The sequence below is a fragment of the Enoplosus armatus genome, chromosome 2 (genome assembly GCF_043641665.1).
Source record: "Enoplosus armatus isolate fEnoArm2 chromosome 2, fEnoArm2.hap1, whole genome shotgun sequence".
Lineage (NCBI taxonomy): Eukaryota > Metazoa > Chordata > Actinopteri > Centrarchiformes > Enoplosidae > Enoplosus > Enoplosus armatus.
Window position 1 is genome coordinate 26,679,839 of NC_092181.1, and position 22,433 is coordinate 26,702,271.

General features: G+C 39.8%; 1 protein-coding gene across 3 annotated transcripts; it reads left to right on the forward strand.

Annotated features, from left to right (window-relative positions):
- Window positions 1–1,793: 1,793 nt before the first annotated feature.
- sp2 (sp2 transcription factor) lies at window positions 1,794–17,595 on the forward strand. 3 transcript variants are annotated; one of them, XM_070922894.1, is made up of 9 exons: window positions 6,198–6,219; window positions 7,364–7,366; window positions 9,703–9,779; window positions 10,663–11,421; window positions 12,532–12,750; window positions 13,978–14,272; window positions 14,981–15,158; window positions 15,532–15,725; window positions 16,698–17,595. In XM_070922894.1, the coding sequence occupies exons 1-9, from the start codon at window positions 6,198–6,200 to the stop codon at window positions 16,796–16,798; spliced, it is 1,848 nt and encodes a 615-aa protein (XP_070778995.1). In that variant the 3' UTR covers window positions 16,799–17,595. The 3 variants fall into 3 exon arrangements, with proteins under 3 accessions (XP_070778999.1, XP_070778995.1, XP_070779006.1); XM_070922898.1 differs by lacking the exons at window positions 6,198–6,219; window positions 7,364–7,366 and adding an exon at window positions 1,794–1,857; XM_070922905.1 differs by lacking the exon at window positions 7,364–7,366 and having other exon boundaries at window positions 6,206–6,245.
- Window positions 17,596–22,433: the final 4,838 nt, after the last annotated feature.

Consider the following 22,433-nt stretch of genomic DNA (forward strand, 5'->3'; position numbering starts at 1 on the left):
AGACAGGCCACCATGTTGGAGGACCTATAATCTCATATTGGGTAAACCGGCTGGAAATAACACAATTCCGATGTTAGCCACAGTGCTAATGTATTGCTAATGTGAATTAGACATAAGCTGTAAAGTGGGCGGATTTGATGAAACCATTTCAACTTCTTCAGTTTGAAGTTTGTACTTGTTTATTGTGACTGCAGCATAAACATCTCAACTTTTGAACGTTTTCAGATGAATCAGAATGAATTTAGTCTGACATTGTGTCTGGGATCGGCTTCAGACCCTCAGACCCTCTAAAGGATAAGTGGGTACAGCTAATGGGTGTATGGATGGATTGTGTGAGCTGATTTCTGTGTGCGAGGGGGGGTTATATTGTTTGTTTAGCCTTAACTAATCGGTAGTGAGCGACGTATCCGTCCCACCGCTGTCACTTTAAGTTAACATGGAAGTTGAGGTAGCGGTTTCAGAAGTCAGCAGATTTAAGTTGTTATATCTGAAAGTCCACCTACAACAATCTAGCATGGCATCGTCTCAAATTAGTCTGGAACCTCTCAGTTCATTCTTGATTTCTAACTCTAACCTTCAGATACTGCTAGATGTCAGTTTCAGGTGTCCTATGCATTGCAGGAGATATTTTCAAATGTATTCATTTTGCCTTCTACATCAATTAGACTAAGTTTTTAAACATTTGGCTGCGTCTGATACTTATAGCACAACCTGTCCTGGAGCAGCATTGCATTCTGGTCTATTGAGGCTTCTGTTGGTAGATAATTTGGGACGTGTTGCTCTTACTTCACATGATTTCACCACATGTAGTTGCTGGGAAAACACACCAAAGAAAAAATGTATCTTCAGAAAGGCAATTTATTAAACCAACAGCTCATTTTAAAAGTTTTATTTTACAGAGCTCATTGGAAATGAAGGCAAAATAATGCAACCATGTTCTCTTTAACGTTAAGATTATAACAATTATTTTCTTCCTCTGTGGCTCCACCACAAGTTTCAGCATTGGTGCCTTCATCAAAATAAAAACTTTTAGAATTTTTACTTAAACAAAGGAGAGTTTTGCAAATAAAGACAAAACTAACGTGTTTATTTGCTTTAGTTCTAACAATTTTCTGAATTTGGCGTCGGGTGTTTATGAGCCGGGTGTGAGGTTATACCCAGATGCCTCATTTTTTCCCACAATGCCCTGCCTCAAAGTGTGTATATCTGCCACGACTCGTCTCTACCGTCAGTTTTATTTGTTGAAATGCCCAGGTGTATTTTGCTCATTCTATTTCTCAGTACTCTGAAGCTGAAGCTGGCTACTGGCTCAGCCTTTTCAGTAAAAAAACAAGAAAAATAAACATTTGTGTGTGGCATCATTTTTCATTTTGGATATTGGAGTCTGAAACTGTTTGAAGGTTACAACTTTATATAATAATAATAACCCTCATCATTGAAAGAAATGCAAGAAAATGAAGCTTTTTGGGTTCACGTGTAAAAGCCACAAGCTCCCCCAGAATAAAAGTTTTAGTTTATTTATTTAGGGCCGTCATATTGTCTATACATCTATTTTATTTCAGAACACAAAGACCTCTGTTCTGTCAAAACTATGTATCTCCAAAAATGCCAACTTTTCATTTTCAACATAAGGTCAAGCTTTCAACCACATCACATGGTTTTCCTCAGCCGATGGAGCTGCTCAGTTGTCATGGAGATGGTTTGTTGTTATCACGTGACAAATGAATGGATGAGCTGCCACATATACGACACATAACAGGTCACCTGATGACTACTAAACCGTCTCCGTGACAACTGAACAGCCTCCATCCACTGAGGAAGGCCGCATGACGTGGCTGAAAGCTTCAGAAACAACAAGTTGGACCTTGTGTTGAGAGTGAGGTCAAGAGGTCAAGAGCTTTCTCAGATACTCAGATGTGTTTTTAAATGTTTTTTTAGTCTCAGAAGTAGGAACACTTCATCCTTAGGAGACACAGCGACTCACACTGCCAGGAATAAAGTCAGAAATATTTCATTTTTGCTTTATTTATTGGCCTAAAAATAGAAGTGTAAACAAGTGTAAAAAAAAAAAAACTTCTCCCAGGTTCCTATAACCCAGAAATTTCCACAAAAAAAGGTATCTCAGTGTCTCTTCTAGACATCCACGTTTATTACCGCATTACCATCTCTACGAGTCCATTCAGTGTCTGAAGCTTGTTAGGCAGCAGGACGTCTGCAGAGGCTAAACAAGTTGTTTTCATTACTTAAGATGGCTTCTTTAAAATGCTTGTTTTTTTGTACACAACAATTATAAACCCAAAGATATACAGTTTACTGTCATGTAAGGAAGAAGTGCTCAGATCTTCTTGTAAAAATACTCTGTTACAAATAAAAGACCTGCATTCAAAATCTTACTTAAGTAAAAGTACACAAGTATTAGCATCAAAATATACTTTAAGCATCACTTATGTTGCAGCTGGTAAAGATGGAGCTAATTTGAAGTACTTGATGTACTGCCGGTGAGCTTAATCCATATTAATACATCTTAATTTATTAGTTGATTTATATTTTCTATTAATAATCCGAATCTGCAAAGTAACTAATGTTGTCAAATACTTCACGACAGTACTTGAGTAAATGTACTTTCACGTTACAATACTGCATATAAGACAAAGAAAAACCACATTTAAGAAGCTGAAAATCTTTGGGCATTTCTCCATTTAAAAAAAAAAAAAAAGACTAATCACTTCAGCTCTAATATGTTTAACGTGAATGCGACACTATTCAGCAGCCGATGTGGACGTATCCATCCATTTCTGTGAGTTAACACTGCAGAGACGCTGATGGTTTCACGGCATAGAAAGTGTTTCATTTTTTAACGTCAGCTATTCGCTTTGAAATGTTTAAGGCTGAAAACTCTCCAGCTAATGCTTTGGCTCGCTCATGAAGCCCGTTAAGTGAAAAGAGTGAGATATCCCAGTTAAATTATGCAGCTCTTTCTCTGCGAGGCTCTCCACAGAGGTGCCTGGGGAGAAGGTGATAGACAGTATCTGCATCCTCCACCGCCAACTACGGCACACTTGAAGTGAAGAGGGAGAGAGTGCTTCAGCTAAAAGCAGGACTCTCGTTTCCCAAGCACTTTAAAAACCCCTTGCAGTGATGCGGGGAGAGGATGCACCGGGGAGAAACAGACACGACTGCATGTGAATAAGGTCAAGTGCACTCTTTGGGAAAAGCCTATATGAAAAGGGCTGCATGCATTGTGGATGTGAAAAGAGTCACAGGGAGTGATCCAATGAGAAAGAGGGACAGCTCATCGCAGCCTACGCGTCGGCGCTGGGGGGCCAATTCAGCCGATGTTGACGACAGATGGGACTGACAGCCACGACTGGAACATTTCCTCTGCAGGGTGAAAGGATCATGTCCGCCTTTCTCGTTGGGCTGCGGCCAACACCAAACCAAGAAGACAAATACCGAGTCTCCAGCGTTCAAATCTGGTCCCAGTCCAAGAACCGGTCTGAGTTTGGATAATCTACGCTATAAAAAAAACACAGTTGGAATTAAAATGTTCAAGTCAATGCTTTGGATTATGTTGTGACGAAAAAATGTAGTGTCATCATCCCATCAGTGGCTGTTAATTAGTTAATTAATTGAAGTCTGTGGTGATCAAGTTCAAACAACATTAAAAACGTTACTGATTAAGGGTCTGAAAATGTTTGAATGTAGAATTATTTAATATTTACTGCTGCGTTGATTCATTTTGTGTCCACTTTGGGGAAGAAGAACTCTAAAACAATCCAAAAACACACATACACATATATAAATATATAAATATATATATATATTAGCAAACAATTACACTTCCAGCAGACATAGAACAACATGATCATCCCACTGGAGTCCTGTTTGTGTCCACCTGATGAATGAAGTCCAATATCTGTCTCCTTTCAGCTCTGCTTTGGTCTCCTGAGAGAAATATCTGACTTTTCAGCTGCTAAATGTTCCACTTTCCTTCACCAGCTAGTTGCTAACTTTGTCTGTTATTTGGTGCTGAGCAGGTAGCGACAGGGTTCTGCATCCAACCCGACTAAACTCAAGACTTACCACCAAATTTATGACCCTCACCTGACCTGAATCCTGAAGCTATATTTTGGCTTTATTTTGTCCAGCACTGAAGTTGGCTTGCCAGGCTAATGCAATGCATTGGCTATGCATTTGCCTCTTCCCGCTGGGTGTACCTTGTAACAAGTGATGCACATGAATGCAGATGATTCGCAAAGTCAGAGACAAAAGGGCAGACAGAAATAAATAACAAACTCAACCTGAAACACAGTTTTTGTTGCTGGGTACAGTATAGTACGGTACAGCAGCAATCATTGCTTTGTTCACTGTCTGCTGTTGATGGAAATTAGGTTTGTGAGAGCTGAATTTGATGTGGTGGAAAGTAACTAAGTGCATTTACTCACGTGCTGTTTTAAGTACCATTTCATGCTACTTTTCTATTCCACTACATTTCAGAGGGAGGTATTGTATGTTTTACTCCATTACATTTATTTGACAGCTTGAGTAACTAGTTACGTTTCAGATGAAGATTTTACATGGAAAAAAACACGAGACAAACTTATAAAATACAACGCATAATTAAGGATTAAACAGAGTTCAGATGTGTGTGAGTTGTTAGCAGATTTCCTCACTAAACTTCTCAGATGGTTTAATTACAAATTATTCAATATTTTACATACATTTGTGTGGCATAATTTAGGTTTTTTCTTCTTTCCTACCCCATTAATCATCTCATGACCCCTCAGATTTATCTTGTGACCCTTTAGAGGGGGCCCGACTCCCAAGTTGGGAACCACATGACTAAACAAACTGTATATAAAGTTGTTACAGTAAAACTAGCATCAATCTCGCCCAGCTACGCCAGTAAAATGTAAGAGTAAGTAACAGTGTAATAATGTAATATATAATAATAAATTACTCACTTTTGCATATTTTGCTGATAATACTTCTGTACTTTACTTCTGAATAAATAATGAGGTAGTATATGATTTAAAGAATCCTCCTTATGTAAAAGGTGGATTCTTTAAATCATATACTACCTCATTATTTATTCTTTAAATGTCAGTGCAATACATATATAAACATATGCAACAGTGCAATATATACATATATATACATATACATAGTTATTTTTCACTTATTATTCACTTAATATTGTAAATGTATTTCTTTTTTTATATCTTATTTTTGTACATACTCCCATTTCAAAATTTATGCTACTTTCTACTCTTGAATGGGAGCACCGGTACTGTATAACCCCCCCCCCGGGGATCAATAAAGTATTTCTGATTCTGATTCAGAGATGCAGAGTACTTCTTCCACCATGTATTATACAGTATAATGATTCATGTGGCTTTAGCATTGGAGCATTGTTGTTCTCTCTACACTAATGGCTAGAGTGCTATGTGCTATATCCACTACTGGATTAGCTGTTATTACACAAGCATAGAGCCAAATACTAGGTCAAAGAGCCTTTTAGTGTCAAGCTACAGCCCATTGTGCAGGTTGCATTGAATAACACTAGGATTCAATAGACAACAGCTTGCATGCCATACATGTTTGAACCAGGTGTCATGTTTGAACCAGGTGTCACTAGCATGAAATGATGCCAGGTGAGTCTTTAACTACACAATAACTAACTACAAGGCATGAACAGGCCAAGAAATATATTACTGCAAGATGGTATTTTCATAGCCACAGCCTTTAGAATAATAATAACTTATAAGCCGTTTACCCTGGCTTACTGTGTTATCCCACATAACGGACCGCTCCTTACAATGAGACATGGGACAATTTAAACAGGTCACTCACCGGAGACTCAAAGCTCATTGATCAAAAAGGTTGTCATTCTTGTTTTGACCGAACTGCCCCTCAATAATCACATTGGTCGTTAGGGACGTCAGTGAAACCGTATTCCTGCTGTAATAGGCCACTCACTTGTTCGAGGTTTATCTTCGGAAACGCCCCTACCAAGCACAATCTCGACACCCCATTGGTCGAACCGTCATCCATCGACCGACGTGCAAAAACATCTCACCGGGATTGGCTCAGTTAAATTTCAATCACATAGACAGCTCAAGCTGATTGGTCGGCACGGCCGTCGGTCAACGCTCCATTGTCCGTGGATTGGTGCAGCAGCGCGGGCGGATTCCTCCATGGGCTCGGTCTTCAAGGCTCGCGGAGAGCGAATGTCGTCATGAGCGGTGGGTAGGAATTAAAACATTGGTGTTTATATTACATTCTACTTCGTAAAACATTATATTTGCATTGAACAGAAAAGCACTGGACATTATGCGGTACGAATAAGTATGTTTTAGGAGGACTCGGGCAGTTTTGTGAACCAAAATAAGCATTGCACTTCCGGAAAAGGGCTGCCTTTTCTGTAACGTTATCAAAGAGAGTTTGACTTGCTAGCTACGCGTCAGCTAGCCAAATATGCTAGTATAAGCTAAATGGCTGGTCCTTTACCTGTTTTTCCCAAATCTGGCTGTGCTTTCCCCCCAACCATTTGTTCCATAATAAAATACACAGTGTGGTGCACGGTCCTATCTTGGTTCGTTTATTTGTAGAAACTAAGCTGCACACCAAATCAGCTTAAGCTAGCTGCTAGCTACTTCAGCCTACCTCGGTTAGTTAGTGTTGCTAGCTAGCTAACGTTAGCTGGTTGTCCACAGCAAACCAAACCAATAGTATGTGTTTGATGGCGGCGCTATTTTGAGGCCGCACTGTTTTTTTTCTGTGTGCATTACTGGCAGGGCTTAAAGACACACTCTCAGAACTGGTGGTGGTTGTAAAATTGCTGAAGCAGTGTTCATTGTTGTGAAGCTCTCTGCTTAGTTACTGCAGCAACTCTGTAATCACCCGTCCACGTTGGTGTTTCCAGAGATTAGTGGCTCAGCAGGCTGAGATATCCCCGTGTGAAAGTTTTTTTTTTGTTTGACAGTGAAGTTTAGGCACCATAATGCACAGCTGCATTTATAATACTTTCACTCAATGAGGCAGGCAGCTATAACAGAGGGAACAGTTCCTGGTAAGCAGGCAGAACACAGTTTGAGTTTATTTTCTGTAAGGGTGAAGGTCAGTGTTGACAGACAAAGTGGCAGAATCAAGCAGGTAATATTGTGGATAAGAGTCTTTTGTATATTAGACAACTTCCTTTAAGCAAGCAACATATCTTTTATGTGCTGAATTATCTGCATATGACTGTGTAATGAAGCCCCAGTTTGTGCCTTTCATATATTACCATTACATGGGTGTCACAGAGCTAAGCATATGTTTTCTGAAAATAGAGATAATACATGGCAATCTTTGAGTAACCTAGATGGTTTTCTAACCACATACTGTCCAGTACGTGATAAAAAGAAAGATTTAAAACTTGTTTCCCAAGTTGTCTCAATTTCCTAATTCAAAAGGTGGTCGCTGGAAGTGACATGTCCTTGCACAGTTTGTACAGTGAGCCAAAAAGTAAACGTTTAAATGACGGGTATATTTATACATATTGATGTTACTTTCTTTTATTTTATAAATTAATACAAAACGACGTCCATGTTTTCTGTGGTGTTCAGGACGAGCAAGGAGCCGTCCACCTAAATCTTTTTCTGTCCTGCAGCAGACAATCTTTTTTCAGTCAGATTGTCAGAAGAGTCTTTGAGGATTCTGGAAGTACCTTCAGAACAGAAAGTGGCTCAAATGTAATGTAAATACTTTCCTTTATGAGTCCAAACTGCCTTACTTTAGTGCTCATCAGTACAATCATGAAATCAGCATCTCTTGCAGTTAGAGTAGATCTATGATGAATCATTCCTTTCCCAGCAGCCTGTGCACTTGTCACTAGTATTGCTGATCGCCAGAGCAGTGCTCTGTGGCTGTCATGTGGTTACGTGTCACCTGCTGTTTGATTTCAAGTGTTTGCTAACGTGCCTTGGGCTCAACTGATGTACTGAAATACAACAAATATTAATATTTCAGTTTATTTTACACGTTCATGAATGATGACAGATGGTGAGTTAGACCTGAAAATACCCCCCAAGCACTTCTGCTGCATAAAACCACAAATGAAAACACTTGAGGGAGGCTACAGCAGACACAGACTTGCCTACCTTTGAATTTGTCTTGTCTTTTGCAGTTGAATTTAGCGTATGTATTTCAAGTTCAGGCAATAATGGCCGGTGGAATGGGTCACTCAGTGTAAATCCTAAGGTTACCACTTTACCCGGAGCAATTCTGTTTGACAATAACAGCCTCAACCTATTTTGGCCATTAGGCAGCATTGCCTGGTACTCAAGATTTACCCTGCTCTTAAACTATTGGGCAGCCTGCCCTAAATGTACTTATGCTGACTGTCTTAACAGATGCTAACTATAAATTATGTCTTTTGCCCACATAATGTTTTTGACTGCAGTCCAGTAGTGCATTTCTTTGCTTGGTGAGCATCTGAATCGTTGCCAGTAGCTTGATTTTTGTTTGTGAAAGATGTTGCTTATATTTTCATGGGCCAAACAGAACAGCTGTCATGGCTGCTGTCACTGCGTGAAAACCAGCCTACTTGATGTTTTGTTGTCCGTTACTTCACATGAGCTTTTGCAGAAGATCCAAATGCTGCACTTGTTGCACTGAAAATGTTTATTACACAATTTGTTGTCCTTAATCTTAAAAAGTGAGATCATTATCTAGATTATCATTGCAATGACCAAATCCCATCAAGATAAGTATCAAGCCAATGAAAGAATTATAAGCTGACACAGCAGTACTTAATGTAATCAAAAACTTCAGATGGACTGTGCATCTGGTAGGTTTATTACATTTCAGATACTAGAGATAGAAATTCTGTTTTAAAGACACATACTGGTGTTTTTACAGGTCTACAGCCCAATCTGCTGCTTTGCGTTACTGTGGACTGTTTTCTTTGATTTTGAAGTTTGATTGTAGAGATTGTCAATTATTCTTCTCACCTCCCAGACAGCTGTTGGTTATGGTATGAAAATGAACTTGCAAAAAGTAGAAAGATATTTGCGATAGATTATCCATCACGGTGGTAGTTAGTTACTCCTCTTTTATTGTTGACAGTTGCTGCTGCATTGTAATGTAGTTGAAACTGCAAATTGAAAGTGTGCATTGAGTTAACAAAATAAATTAGCTTAAAAAAGAAAGAGAAAAACATTAAAGGAGTCGTGATATTTACTGTAACAGAATACACATTTCAAGAAACTTTCAAGTGTCAAAGTTGATTTTCCTCTTGGCTTTAAATGACATTGCATTTAAATGCATTTAGAAATATAAAAAGAACATGGTTAGCTTTGACAAATGGTTAGCCTTTGCTGTCACTAGTAAATGAGTGTAAAACATGCAAAACTTCAATATGTTCCTCTTCCTTTTATAGAGATGAGAGTTATACTAACACTCCAAGTGTGAGGTGTAGGCGAATATGTTGACATGCAAATATTTGCATGTTAATTGACTAATTGGTGACCTCATTTGTGTAACTGATGATGTTTAATGATCATATGGATATAACGGTGAGATATTACAGAGCTCGTCTTCTTAGATCTGTGTCTGTTTTGTAGTAATTTCCTGTGTCTGTGTCCTTGAACAGCCTAACCACTGAAAATAGATGCTGCAGCCAGCCTGAATCTGACTCTGCTGTGTCTGTGTGTTTTCCAGAACAACAGGACAGTATGGCCACCACTGTTGCTGTCAGTCCCAGTGAATACCTTCAGCCTTCCACCGCTTCCACACAAGTGAGTAACAGCCAGATGTCGTGTCCCGCTACTGTCTGCACTCTGGTTGCACTCCCCTGACGTCATTATCTCCATTAATTACCGTAGGAACATTTCTTTGTGCCAGGATCGTACTGAGCGACTGATTCTCCCGTTTGAAACTTCAACGTGTCAAAGCATTTTACGCATGAAGTGTGATCTGATAGAGTAAGGGAGCCCAATAACAAATAAACTCCTTTAACAGGTATCATATCATAAAATCAATATTATGATTTCAGACAAAATATCTGAGCATGGAAGTACAGTTTTGACCTTTGAGATATGTGTAAGGAAATAATCAGAGGTCAAAGGTCCACTTTCTAGCAATTTGGAGCTTTCAGCTGCATCTCACGTCTATCTTCAGCTTTGACTGAAGGTGCTGTTGAAAACTCCAAAAGCTAGTACGATAGCAGCCAGCAAATTCTGATTATTGGAATATTATGATCATTTTTAAATGTGTGTTATCCTTCTTGAAGGCTGTCTTGAAGATGATTTGTTTGTTCCAAGTGAAATGAACAATGAATGCCTCTGGCTGCTTGGTCATTATATCCACTAAACAACTGAAGGCTTAGCTGTTGGTTTATCTTCACTTGTTTATTTTAGCTTCTTATCTCTCTCTTGGTGCTTAACTGTTTCACAATCAGAATCAGAAACTGTTTATTGCCAAGTAACATACATTACAAGGAATTTGCCGTGGTCTGATGGTGCTGACAACAAACATGTAAAAATATAAAGGTAACAGGGGCGGTGTACATTAATATAACTTATAATATAACTAATAATTTAACTGTTTGTGCTCAGGCTGGTTTTAATGCAGCCTGTGTGTGTTGTATTTAAGTTTGTTTGACCGTGTTTCTCCCTGCAGGACACCCAGCCCTCTCCTCTGGCCCTCTTGGCCGCCACCTGTAGTAAAATCGGTCCTCCTGCTGCTCAGGCTCCTGTTACCTCTCCTCCAGCGCAGCCGCAGCCTCGCAGGCTCCTCCCCATAAAGCCGGCTCCGATCGCCCCCGCTCCGCCCAAAAACCTGGGTTTCCTCTCAGCCAAGGGCAATGTGATCCAGCTCCCCGCCGGCCTGGGCTCCACGGCCCCTGGCAGTCCCATAGTGCTCACTATCCAGCAGAGCCCGGCCCGCACCAACACCTCGGCCCCTGCCAACATCCAGTACCAGATGGTGCCGCAGATCCAAGGAGCCCAGACTATCCAGATGATGCCACAGGGAGGTCAGATCCAGCTCATACCAGGCACCAACCAGGCCATCATCACCACTCCCATGACCGTACCGGCCCCTGCGGCCGCCACCACTCCGGTCACGCCGCAGAAGACTGTAGCCATCAAGCCCTCCCCCAAGTTGCGTAAGCAAAACAACTCTGCTGCAAACATGGTGCAGCTGCCCAGCGGGCTGACGCTGCCGCTCAACGTGGCGACCGAAATCATCTCAAATCATACTCAAATCATCACAGAGACGGCAGCTGCCCCTCCCACTCCAGGAAAGGGACGACGAGGGAGGAAGAAGAAAGTGGTTCCGGCTGCCCAGCCTCCGCCTCTTCCTCCTGCGCAGGCTTCATCTCCACCCCCAGAGCAGATGGAGACCATCCTGATTGAAGCTGGCGACAACATCATTCAGGTACATGTGGCAGAAAAGCACTAACAGCAACAGAATGCAATCTTAACATGTCTCTTTAGCTGTAGTGACAAGTAACAATAACAATAGTTCACTTGTGTGTTTGTTCAAACACAAGGTTCGTTCTTGACCACAGTATCTGTGTTAAAACATGGATGGCTCTGCTAGCAAGAGAATGTGAATTCAGCCATGAGATTAAGGGTTGGGTTAGGGTTAAGTGCAGCAAAAAGCAGTTTGGTTTGTCCACAAACAGTCGTAAACACCAAGTTATTGAATTTATAATGATATGAAATAGGTGAAAGCAGTTAATCCTCAAAGTGAATCACTTTTGGCCTTTTCACTTAATAAATCACTTTTATTAAGCTAAAAAGCTTCGTAAATAATAATAAATTATCATACTTGTCAGTTAATTTTCTGTCAATTGACTGAACAAAACTTAGTCAGTATTTAATTGTTGTTCTCATGCTGAGTCAAGTTGCCGTACAGCGTGATCTATCCTGAGTTAACTGAAAGTTCCTCTACTACATATTTTTATATTACCAGTAAATAAATGGTGTTGCTTGTAATAACGAACCCACAGATAATTAGTAGCAGACTGTGCAGTTTCTCTCAGGTCTACAGAGAGTTTTAATCTTTCAGATCATTGTTTTTGTTTTAGGACTTTGCTATTTTGGTTCAAAAACTGACTGTTTGCTTTCTGCCAAGAACCAAACAGCAAACTGAACATAGTGGAGCATTTAGCAGATAAAGAGCTGGATATTTATCTCAGGAGAAAACAGTAAAAGGAGGGTGAGGAGGGTGTCTGTTGTTGTAAATAAGCCTCTGTTCACCATATCAACTTTATATGTCATTAATATCAGTGTTTACAGATTGTTCTGCTCCCCCCTAGTGGCCAAAAGATCAATTAATGCACGTCTAATGAAAAGTGAGCTTACTAATTTGTGGTGAGAGAGAGGGTCCCATTACTGAACTGTTACAGGGTTGACTCGGCCCTCTTGTACGTCATCAGCCTTGAGCCCAACACTTTGAATCCCCTCCCTCTCATTTAGATGTGAGCGTTGGCTGAAAGCCTCCTACCTGAACATCACACCTGTGCTGTCTCTGTTTTTGCAGGCAGGTAACAACCTACTGATCGTGCAGAGTCCCGGGCAGCCAGCTATGGTGCAACAGGTCCAGCTGGTCCAGTCCAAACCAGAGTCTCAGGTGGTTCAGATCCCCCAGCAGGCCTTGAAGGTGGTGCAGGCCGCCTCCGCCACGTTGCCGCCTGTCCCACAGAGACAGTCAGTCCCTTCAAGCCTGCAGGTCACTCAGACAGAGCCAACACCAACACAGGTATCCATTCAGACACACTCCCGCTTCAAAACCACCATGTATAATCAAGGTTTTATCAACCCTGACTTCTGATAGGCTGACTGCCGTTCAAAGCAGTAAAAGTACACCACTGACTACATGCATACTGACTAATATTACTGTTTAAAATCAAGATCAACACTCCTATTAGTGTTAAAGCTAAGTTGCTTCACAAGGAAATAGTAAATTAAATATTCAATTATTTTATTCATATTGATTAAAACTAATTTACACAAAAAAGGTTGTGCTTTTTATTCAGTATAATAATAATTATCCATGTATTATAATCATGTCTAGCAGTGCCATAGCCCCTTAAGATCACTTAGATTTAGTGTTGTTTTAGCCGTGCGAGCAGCTTTGGTCCAGACTGAAATATCTCTCCAACTATTTGATGGATTTCAATGAATTTTTGTACATTTATGGTCCCCAGAGGATGAATCCTAATGACTCTGGTGATCCCCTGACATTTCCCCTGGCGCCACCATGAGGTTGACATTTATGGCATCAAGTGCTGCATGGATTGTCCTAAAATATCTAAATAATAATAAGTTATTTCCCCCACTGGATGAATTGAAGCTCTGACTTTTCCTCCTCCTTTTGCTTTGTGTTTCGTGCTAATTAGCAAATGTTAGCATGCTTACCCGGAAAACTAAGATGGTGAACATAAATATATAACATTGTACGGGCTTAGCATCAGCATGTTAGCGTTGTCATTGTGAGCATGTTAGTATGCTGACGTTAGCATTTAGCTTAATGCACTGCTGTGCCAAAGTGCAGCCTGACAGAGCAGCTAGCATGATGGTGGATTCTTAGTTTTGTTCAACTGATAAAAGGAGAAATACCCGGATAAAAAGGATTAATTTGAAAAAAGCCATACCTATTTCTATTTAAACTATTCCCTTTTCTATTTAAGCCTTCCTATTTTCAATTTCAAGTTTCAAGTTTCCAATTTTACTTTACATTTTCAGTAACGTTTCAAACAGAAAATTTTATTCATAATTCTGTTTTGATTTTCCTTTTTGTCAACATTTAATTATGGCCTAATCATACCCAAAAGTAGAGCAAAAAGTATTTACCTTTTTTTATTTTGCTTTTTCTCTCCACTGGACAACATGTAGTGATGTTTAGCTTTGGGGGAAAATCAAACCACACTGTGAAGTCCAGTTTAATTAAAACGTCAGACATCCGTTTGACATTTTCTTCCCTCAGATCCTCTTCAAAACAGCATCGGGCGAGTGGCAGTCTGTTCAGCTCCAGGACTCGGTCTCCACAACAACGACCCCCACCACTTCGGTCGCCACCACCACCACCTCGCCGCCGGCTGGCACCAAGAGGACGCTGGCGGGGGGGCGAAAGGAACGGACTCTTGCAAAAATTGCTCCGGCGGGGGGAATGATAGCGCTGAATACGTCGCCGCTCTCCTCAGCAGCTCAGGCAGTGCAGACCATCAGCATCAACGGGGTCCAAGTTCAGGGAGTTCCTGTCACCATCACCAACGCAGGGGGTGAGTGCATGTTGTTTGGTTTGTTGTGGCCTAGAAGACAGAATTATTATTATAAATTTTCTCTGGAAAAAGGCCAAGGACACTAGAGACTGGGACCAGAACCATTTGATGGTGTAATTAAGTGACCACATATAATTTACCAACTCAGAAAAGTGGATTTGTACACATAGACAGACGGAGCACTTGGTTAATCCCATTGGGAAATTGCAGCATAGCAGCAGGCAAGTCACACAAAACAAGAACAACACACAAAGACGTAAATAAGACAATTCAAGAATAAAAACAATAACTCAAATATTAACTAGAGAACTAGAAGAATACTCTAAATATATATAACACGAGTATTAGCAACAGTGTTTTGATAAATAATAAAATTAGACACATTTTGTGGTTCCTATAATCGGGATGCAATTTCACTGAAAGTCACTAAAGCTTAATATTCAGTTATTGCCCATTTTGAGTTCTTACTTAAGTAAAAAAACAGTTTGAAAAATGGAAAAAAGGCAACAACAGCCTCTTAATCAGCTCCAGATAAAAACAGAACATGTTTACTTTCACGTCTTTGCATTATGTTAATGATACCATTAATCATTAAGTAGAATTTCAGTCCACTTTGACTCATGGCAGTCAGCTGGTAGTCTAATTAGATTTTCAGAGGACCACAGGAGCGCCGCTGTGTCTCTTACAGTGTCCGTCTGTGTTCGTCAGGCCAGCAGCACCTAACAGTGCAGACGATGCAGGGAGGAGGGCTCCAGCTGGCAACAACGCAGGGCCAGCCGGCCATCCAGGTAGACCAGACCCTCACCCTGGAGCTGCCCGGCCAGCCGGGAGAAAAGAAGCGACGCATGGCCTGCACCTGCCCCAACTGTAAAGACGCAGACAAGAGGTCAGTCTGTCAAGAGACGGAGTGAAACATTCAATAAATAGACAAGAACAGATTTAGGATTGTAGGGCTGTAAGAGAATATTACCAACTGGAAATGGATATCCTGGACAGACATTTAGAAAAACATTTTAATAAATGAAAACCTATTTTTTTCAGTAAATATCGTCAGATACGGAGATTTCTCTTTCAGATTTAGTCAAGTCATAATTATCTGCTGGTACCATAAAACTGAATACAAATTCTCTGTAGATACTGTGTGTACTTTTAAATAATGCGAAATCAAATGCTGTTTTGCTGTTACTTTTCGATGCTCAGCTCTACCATGAAATCTGTACATCTCACTGTGTATGTTTATGTGTGTGTACTCTCTGCAGGCCCGGGGAGGTGGGAAAGAGGAAGCACATCTGCCACGTCCCCGGCTGCGAGAAGACGTTTAGGAAAACGTCGCTGCTCAGAGCTCACGTCCGGCTGCACACCGGTGAAAGGCCCTTCGTCTGCAACTGGGTTTTCTGTGGGAAACGTTTCACGCGCAGCGACGAGCTGCAGCGGCACGCCAGGACGCACACAGGTCTGTCTGCTGGAGACGCTGAAACCAGTATCATCGACCTGCAGAGCCGGAGAGTCTCTCCGCAGACCCACAGCTCTAGACGCAACGCTTATCCACCAGCTTTTAAACTCTGTCAAGGCTGCCAACATTGTTGAAATAATAGTCTACTTTTCTAGTTTAATTGAATAAATAGAAATGTCAGAAAAAGCCAAATCTTTACTGCTATATCATTATTATATACAAAATTCATGCTGAAGCTACTCCAAGTTATGGCTGGTTCCCAGGGCAGAAAGGATAGGCTGATAACGTAGTCACCGACAAATAGTAGATGTAGCGTTATATATAAATATAATTTTATGCGCATGCGTACGTCTAAACGTTGGTTCTGGAACTGCTGCGTTTAGGACTGCGGGGGCTCGTCGGCTCTGCAGGGCGATGTTTCCCAATGCAAACACACATGTAAACACATTTGATTTTTAGTTTTGTTTCTTCTGTTGTCTTTTTGGTTTCCTTTGGTATCATCACTGATCAGGTGCAGTTTACTGGCGTCACATTTGAGGAGTTGTGAGCAGTGAGGTTCAGATGTTTAATTAAACGGGGTTATTGAAGATATGTTGTCGTTGGAATAAACTGTATGTCGGCCAAAGATATGTTTGAGATAATTTAATGGTATCACTAATACAGAGCTTGTCCACCAGAGAGCACTGACAAGTTTATTTTTACACATATCTCTTTTATGTTACGTATGTTTAAAAATGAATATTGGCTGATATATTGTTAGTGGATTTTCTTAAACTTAAACTAAAATCAAGCATTACTCCTCGATCATGTCTTCACTTTGAAGTCTCTGCCAGTATAATGATGATTATATTGATTTATCGCCCAGCACTAAGTGAAACCTTTCAGAGATATTTTTAGTTTTTGCCTCAGGCCTGTTTGTATTTGACTTTAAAAACATTACCCCGTCACTCTCGTTTTGTTTCCCCCCCACAGGAGACAAGCGCTTCGAGTGCAGCCAGTGTCAGAAACGCTTCATGAGGAGTGACCACCTGACGAAGCATTACAAGACTCACATAAACACCAAGAACCTGTGAGCTGTCTGTATGCCGAGTGTATATGCAGACAAACTCTTAAACTAAAGACTGTATCAGAGGAAGGAGGGGCGGAGGAGACGACACCGAGGGAGTGTCTGTGACTTATCCCAGTATGGGAAATACTCCAAAAAAAGTCCCTATAACCCCTCTCACTCCTCTAGGACACTGTAGCGTGGTGTACAAAGAAATCCTTCCTGGTGGACTTCAAACTGATCCAGCAAATTTATTAATAATAGTTTATCTTTGTTTTTTTTTCTCCTCTGGTCTGAGCGGAGAACAGCGCCGACTGAACGCGTGAGTTGGCGAGGCTTCAGACGCAGATGCTTAACTCTGCTTGCTTATTTATGAACGTCTCTGAGGGAAGAACGTACGCAGAATTATTCAGACGCCAAAACCGAGACCACAGGACTCCAGTCACAGTGTCCCTCTGTTTTGTTCTGTTTTTCTTCCCCCGAATCCCTGCTTGTTTTTTTTTATTTATTTGTTGTGGAACATTAGGAGCTCCCAGAAATTGGCTATCAAGCACCAAAAAGGAAATAATTCAGCACCATGTTTTGTAAATTTAACAGAAATTTGTTTTACCTCAGTGGAATGGTAATTTGTTTTAAGACATTTGTGTTTCAGCAGGAGTCTCTGCTGATTTAAAACCTGTACACCCCAAAAATGTTGGGGACCATTACATAAAAACTCCCCTTACAAGACTTTAGAAGTTTACATCGGCTATTTTTAAAGTGTGTATATGCATACTATTATACGTAATATTAATAATGATAATAAACTATTTATAACATTTTTCCATACAATTGTTACAAATTGATTTACAAAGTAGGTATGTAGAAAAACATAAAAATGGAAACCGACTAAATGAGACAAAGTTGAAAACAAGGAGGCTGTAAATGCCTTGGCGGTCCTGATCAGGCTGGCCTGAGCTCTTCCAGCAGAGCGATCCAAGACCTGGCATCTCTGATGGCAAAGTTTGAGATGCAGTCACTTAGCTGCCAAGACCCCAGAACAAAAGAGCAGCTCTTCAGGCTGAGCTCAGGCCTGGAAGGGGTTTAATATGCAGCTCAGGGCCTGAAGTCACTGTGCCTTAAAAGTTGCCATTAAAATCAATTTCAAAAAACAGACAGGCAAAAAGTGAAGAGCTGCTGTAGTTTGAGTAGTATAGTGATGTCTTGGTGAAGATTTTGACTCCTGCTGGTCTAAATGCATCAAGATGAAGGTATGGACACATTTCAAGGTCAGCAAACTTGGAGATATAGTTTTCTAAAAGTGAGAGAAGGAAGACTGCTGAACATCTTTGATAATTAAAGCGAATTTGAATTGAGTGGCACAGTCAAACTTGGTAAAGCTCAGTAAGGTTTCAAATATTGTCTGGCTGATGGAGTTTTCGGGGCACAGGAAGCATTATCGAGACAGTTTTTTATCAACATTATGGATGTTTGGACATTTGGACATTCTGAAAGGCCATCAGTGAAGCTTTGAAGGGACGCGAGTGTCCCATTATACTGTCAAAATAACTATCATGATTAGGCGCAATGTCACAAAAAAATAGAGGACCCATCATTGACCCCTGTGGAACACCAGATATTTAAGCGTTTGAGTTTGACCAGTTCTACTTGATATGAAGACACGACCCGTTCATAACATCTCAGATGATTGGAGGATTCTAATACCTGACTGAAGTGTTCATTACAGATGTGGAGGAAACACCTTTTAAGTAACTTAAAAATAACAAATGGGAGTTTTGTACTTAATGAGAGTAAGTAGATCCAGGTTGGAGTTTTTTCTTTTGAGGTTCGACAGTTAAGTCTCTCTTAAAAAAGGTCATGCTTCATTGATGAAACGCTTGCGGCAGACTGTGCCCTGTCTAAGCGGTTTGGTCGGGATGATGTCCACAGATAATGATGATCTCACATATGAATCTATATCTATGTATACTACCTAAAATTCTCTACCTTTAGAGAAGTCCTGCAAAAACTTCCTGGAGAACTTCTTCACTTCCTGTGTTGTCGAGGAGCTGATTTGATAAGTCCAAGAGTTTTTTTTTAAAGTTTGAGGTCTCTTGAGTCTCCAGGTGCTAAGGATCTAATTAAATATTAGTGATAAGACGAGTCGATCACCCAGGTGATAAACCCGCTCACACCAGGTTGCTGCATGGTTGGTTATCCATCTTGGATACCACAACAGGTACGCTTACGTCTAGGGCTGGGTATCGAACTGCAGTACTTTTTTGTTACTGACCAGTACTGAAACGTGTCCTTAGCACTGAGTGTCAAAGCTGTCAAAGTATTGAGTATTGGATGTTTGGCCAGATTCAAACTGTTCACTTGTTCTGTTATGACATAGTTACTGATTTTTAGTTTTTCTGTTTAGTTCGAGCTCTTGAATGGTTGCGTGTGTTAAGACAACATTTAACTTTAACATCAACTTACAACTTCTCCTTTTTTTTCTTTTCTTTTTTTGTTTTTTTTTACCCTGAAAGGTTTGAGTCTTCATTATAACATATATTTGAGGAAAACATGTTTATACTTCTCAAAGTAAGGTATCATAAAAAGTAAGAATTTGGTACCTGTACCAAACGATACCCAGCCCTACATACACTGTGTGTACTGATACATAAGAACAACTAAATTCCAGGGTAACTCTGATATTCTGCTTTACTTAGGGTATAATTTTGATTTGATGATTTGTAGCCTATGCATTGCTGTATATGTGATCAGATTTCCAATTATTTGGCCTGACTTGACAATCACGTCTCGAGATGGAAAAGAAAAACCTTTCTCAGGCCTTTCGATCAATTAACTTTGTACATGATTTTTTTTCCAGCTATGTGATAGCTTTAATTCTGAATTAACACTTGAGAAGTTTTTGTTGATATACAGATGACCAGCATTAGGCCTACTGTACAGTATTCACACAAGTTACTTTAATATCTTTTGCTTTACAGAAAACACGCTGTTGCTCATATCGTTTTTTTGATATAACGAAGATGTACTGACCTTTCGTTAACAGGTCATCAGTCAGTTTGAAGTCTGAACTTGTATGGGAGTTCCTTTCATTTAAGAAATACACCCACTTATTGTCAAATAAGCTTTTTGGTCAAATCAGCGTGGTGCCATCAGACAGCAGGTAGCGGCTTCACCTCTGTGTTGAGTTCTCACTGTGGCGTGTTTTAATACTGTGACATACATGTTTAATGGATGGTGCTGCCTTGCTAAACATTATCCGACAACAACTTCGTCTCTGTCCACAACAGAGAAATTTGACCAAAAAGCTGTCAGAGGTCAGATTTATTTTTAAAGCACTTTGAACCAGTTTTCCTCAAAGTGCTTCACAGGGGCGACAGATAACGTAAAGCTTAGGTGGCCAATATTTGGTGTATTTTTTCAAGAATGTGTCAGAAGACATGCGATGCCATTGGGATGGATAGACAGAGCCTGCTCATATTTATGTTTGTATTCCACCTCTGAATATGTAAATACAGTGTGTGTCTGGTAGACACAGTAAATGTAGGATATTAGAAAACAAAAGTTAAGCTGCCTAGTGTTGTGGTTGGCGCGGCCAGCTCTGAAGGAAATTGACTTTGTACAGTGTGTAAGGAATAAAATATAATGTGACATTGTATAGCTTCATTCCTGCTTTGTATAAGACTTCTAGATCTTTTTTCTATTGAATTAAAGATGCCTTAGACAGCTGCACCCAGTATTTAAAGATGTTTTTTCTGTCTAATTCCAGGTAACAACATTTGTAAAGTTCCTTTTGTGTTTTTAACTTATGTTACATGCCAATGTAATGTGCACTGATTTAAAATCCCAGGTTCCAAAATTTGTAAATTTAATCTTGATTGTAATTAAATATAATGAGATTTTCCAAATTAAGACATTTATATTGTTTGGTTTCTGTGAATTACACGCCTCTCCTTCTCCAAGCCTACTTATCATATAATGTTCTGCAGCCAGTTCTTGTGTTTATCAGGAGAACCCGGAGAACCAGCAATTAATTTTATAACTTGTACAAAGGTGCTGAAACATAAGGTTTGCGCCTTTTCTACAGTCACCCCCCTCAATAAAGAATTCAAACTGCTTGCTGCTTCCTTTTATTTTTTCCTACTCTCATCTTAGGATCAATTGTAGATGAAAACTCTCTTAACAATAAAGTAATTTGCATAATTTAGTCCTTAGTGTGTTTAAAAAATAAAAAAAAAACACATCAAAACATATCAGACTTTGTCAAGAATAGAATAATAAAGTCCTGGATTTATTTCCATCGTTGACCCGGCTGTTTGAACAGTCCACCAAACTTTAAATTAGAAAATATAAAGAACTAGAAGATTTAATCATATGGACAGAAAGTAAGTAGACAAGGTGAAAGATGTTGATTCCCGAAACAGTCACATCACAAAAAACAACAGTTGTATGATATAATTCAACAAGCAAATATCAATGAAGTAAAGCATAGTATCCAACAGAATATTACAAGCATATACTGTATATTTTAATGTATAATAATATGAGGATGAGGAAAACAGTTTTCACACCATTTTGGGATAGATTATGATGTCAACATAAACACTTTAAGTGCAGCAACATTAACATTTGAAAGATTTTTAATGTCACAATGTAATACTAGCCAAATGACATAAACATAAGAGCACATTTTAAATGTTAATCCAAACTTTTCACATGTTGAAAATTGTGTTTTTTTGCTTATTTCTTGCAATTCCTTTAATGACCTGCTGCTTAGATTTTAATCACGTCAATATTTCTGCATGGGACATTTATTTTGAAAAGATTGCTTCCCGCGTCATCAGGAATCGACAGAAGTATTTCCAGCTAGCTAGATGGAAGCCGGTAATATTTGAAGGTTGCTGACTTTAATTTTATTGCATTAGTTGTGTTGTTGAGTTATATTTAGCGCTGGTCTATCTCGTTAATGTTTTGTTTACATAGTATTTGTGTTAGCATGGTATTGCCGTTTAAACAAGCCAAACAGGTTGACATTTTGTTAGCTAAGCTAGTTAGCTAGCCTCATTTGTTTACATGAGTATATCCAGCTTGTTTCTCTCAGTCAGGAAACCCCCCCTGATCTCTGCCACTGTCCTTTTAACGGGTTTTCTTTTTTCTGCTACGTGAGTGGTTAAACGTCACATTTATGATGGAAAATTACCAACAAATGCAAGTGACTATCTGAAGTATGTTAGGTTTGTTGTCTTGGTTTGTAACCCTGTGTTAGGCTACATGTTAATGGTCTCATGTATTTGTAGGCCATCGATTTTGGCTAACTGGACTCTCCTATATATTAAAAAAGAAATTCAGAAAACAGACCCAAAATCTGTTTAAATCTGTTAAACACAAAGTATTGGAAACATCAGTCAGATGATGTGTAACACATCTAACACAGCTTTAACTAAAAAGTATGTCGTCAACCAAAGAGTCTTTCTTCACTTTTCTATTCTCAGTGCAAAAGTCCTTTTCATTGTGTGTGTGTGTGTGTGTGTGTGTGTGTGTGTGTGTGTGTGTTTCATGGTGTTTGCTGATTGATAAACACTTGGACTGCTTACATAAATGTGACATTTTCAGAATGGACTGAGCAGGGTTGAGTATGCTTTTTTTTTTTAATACCAATATACCAA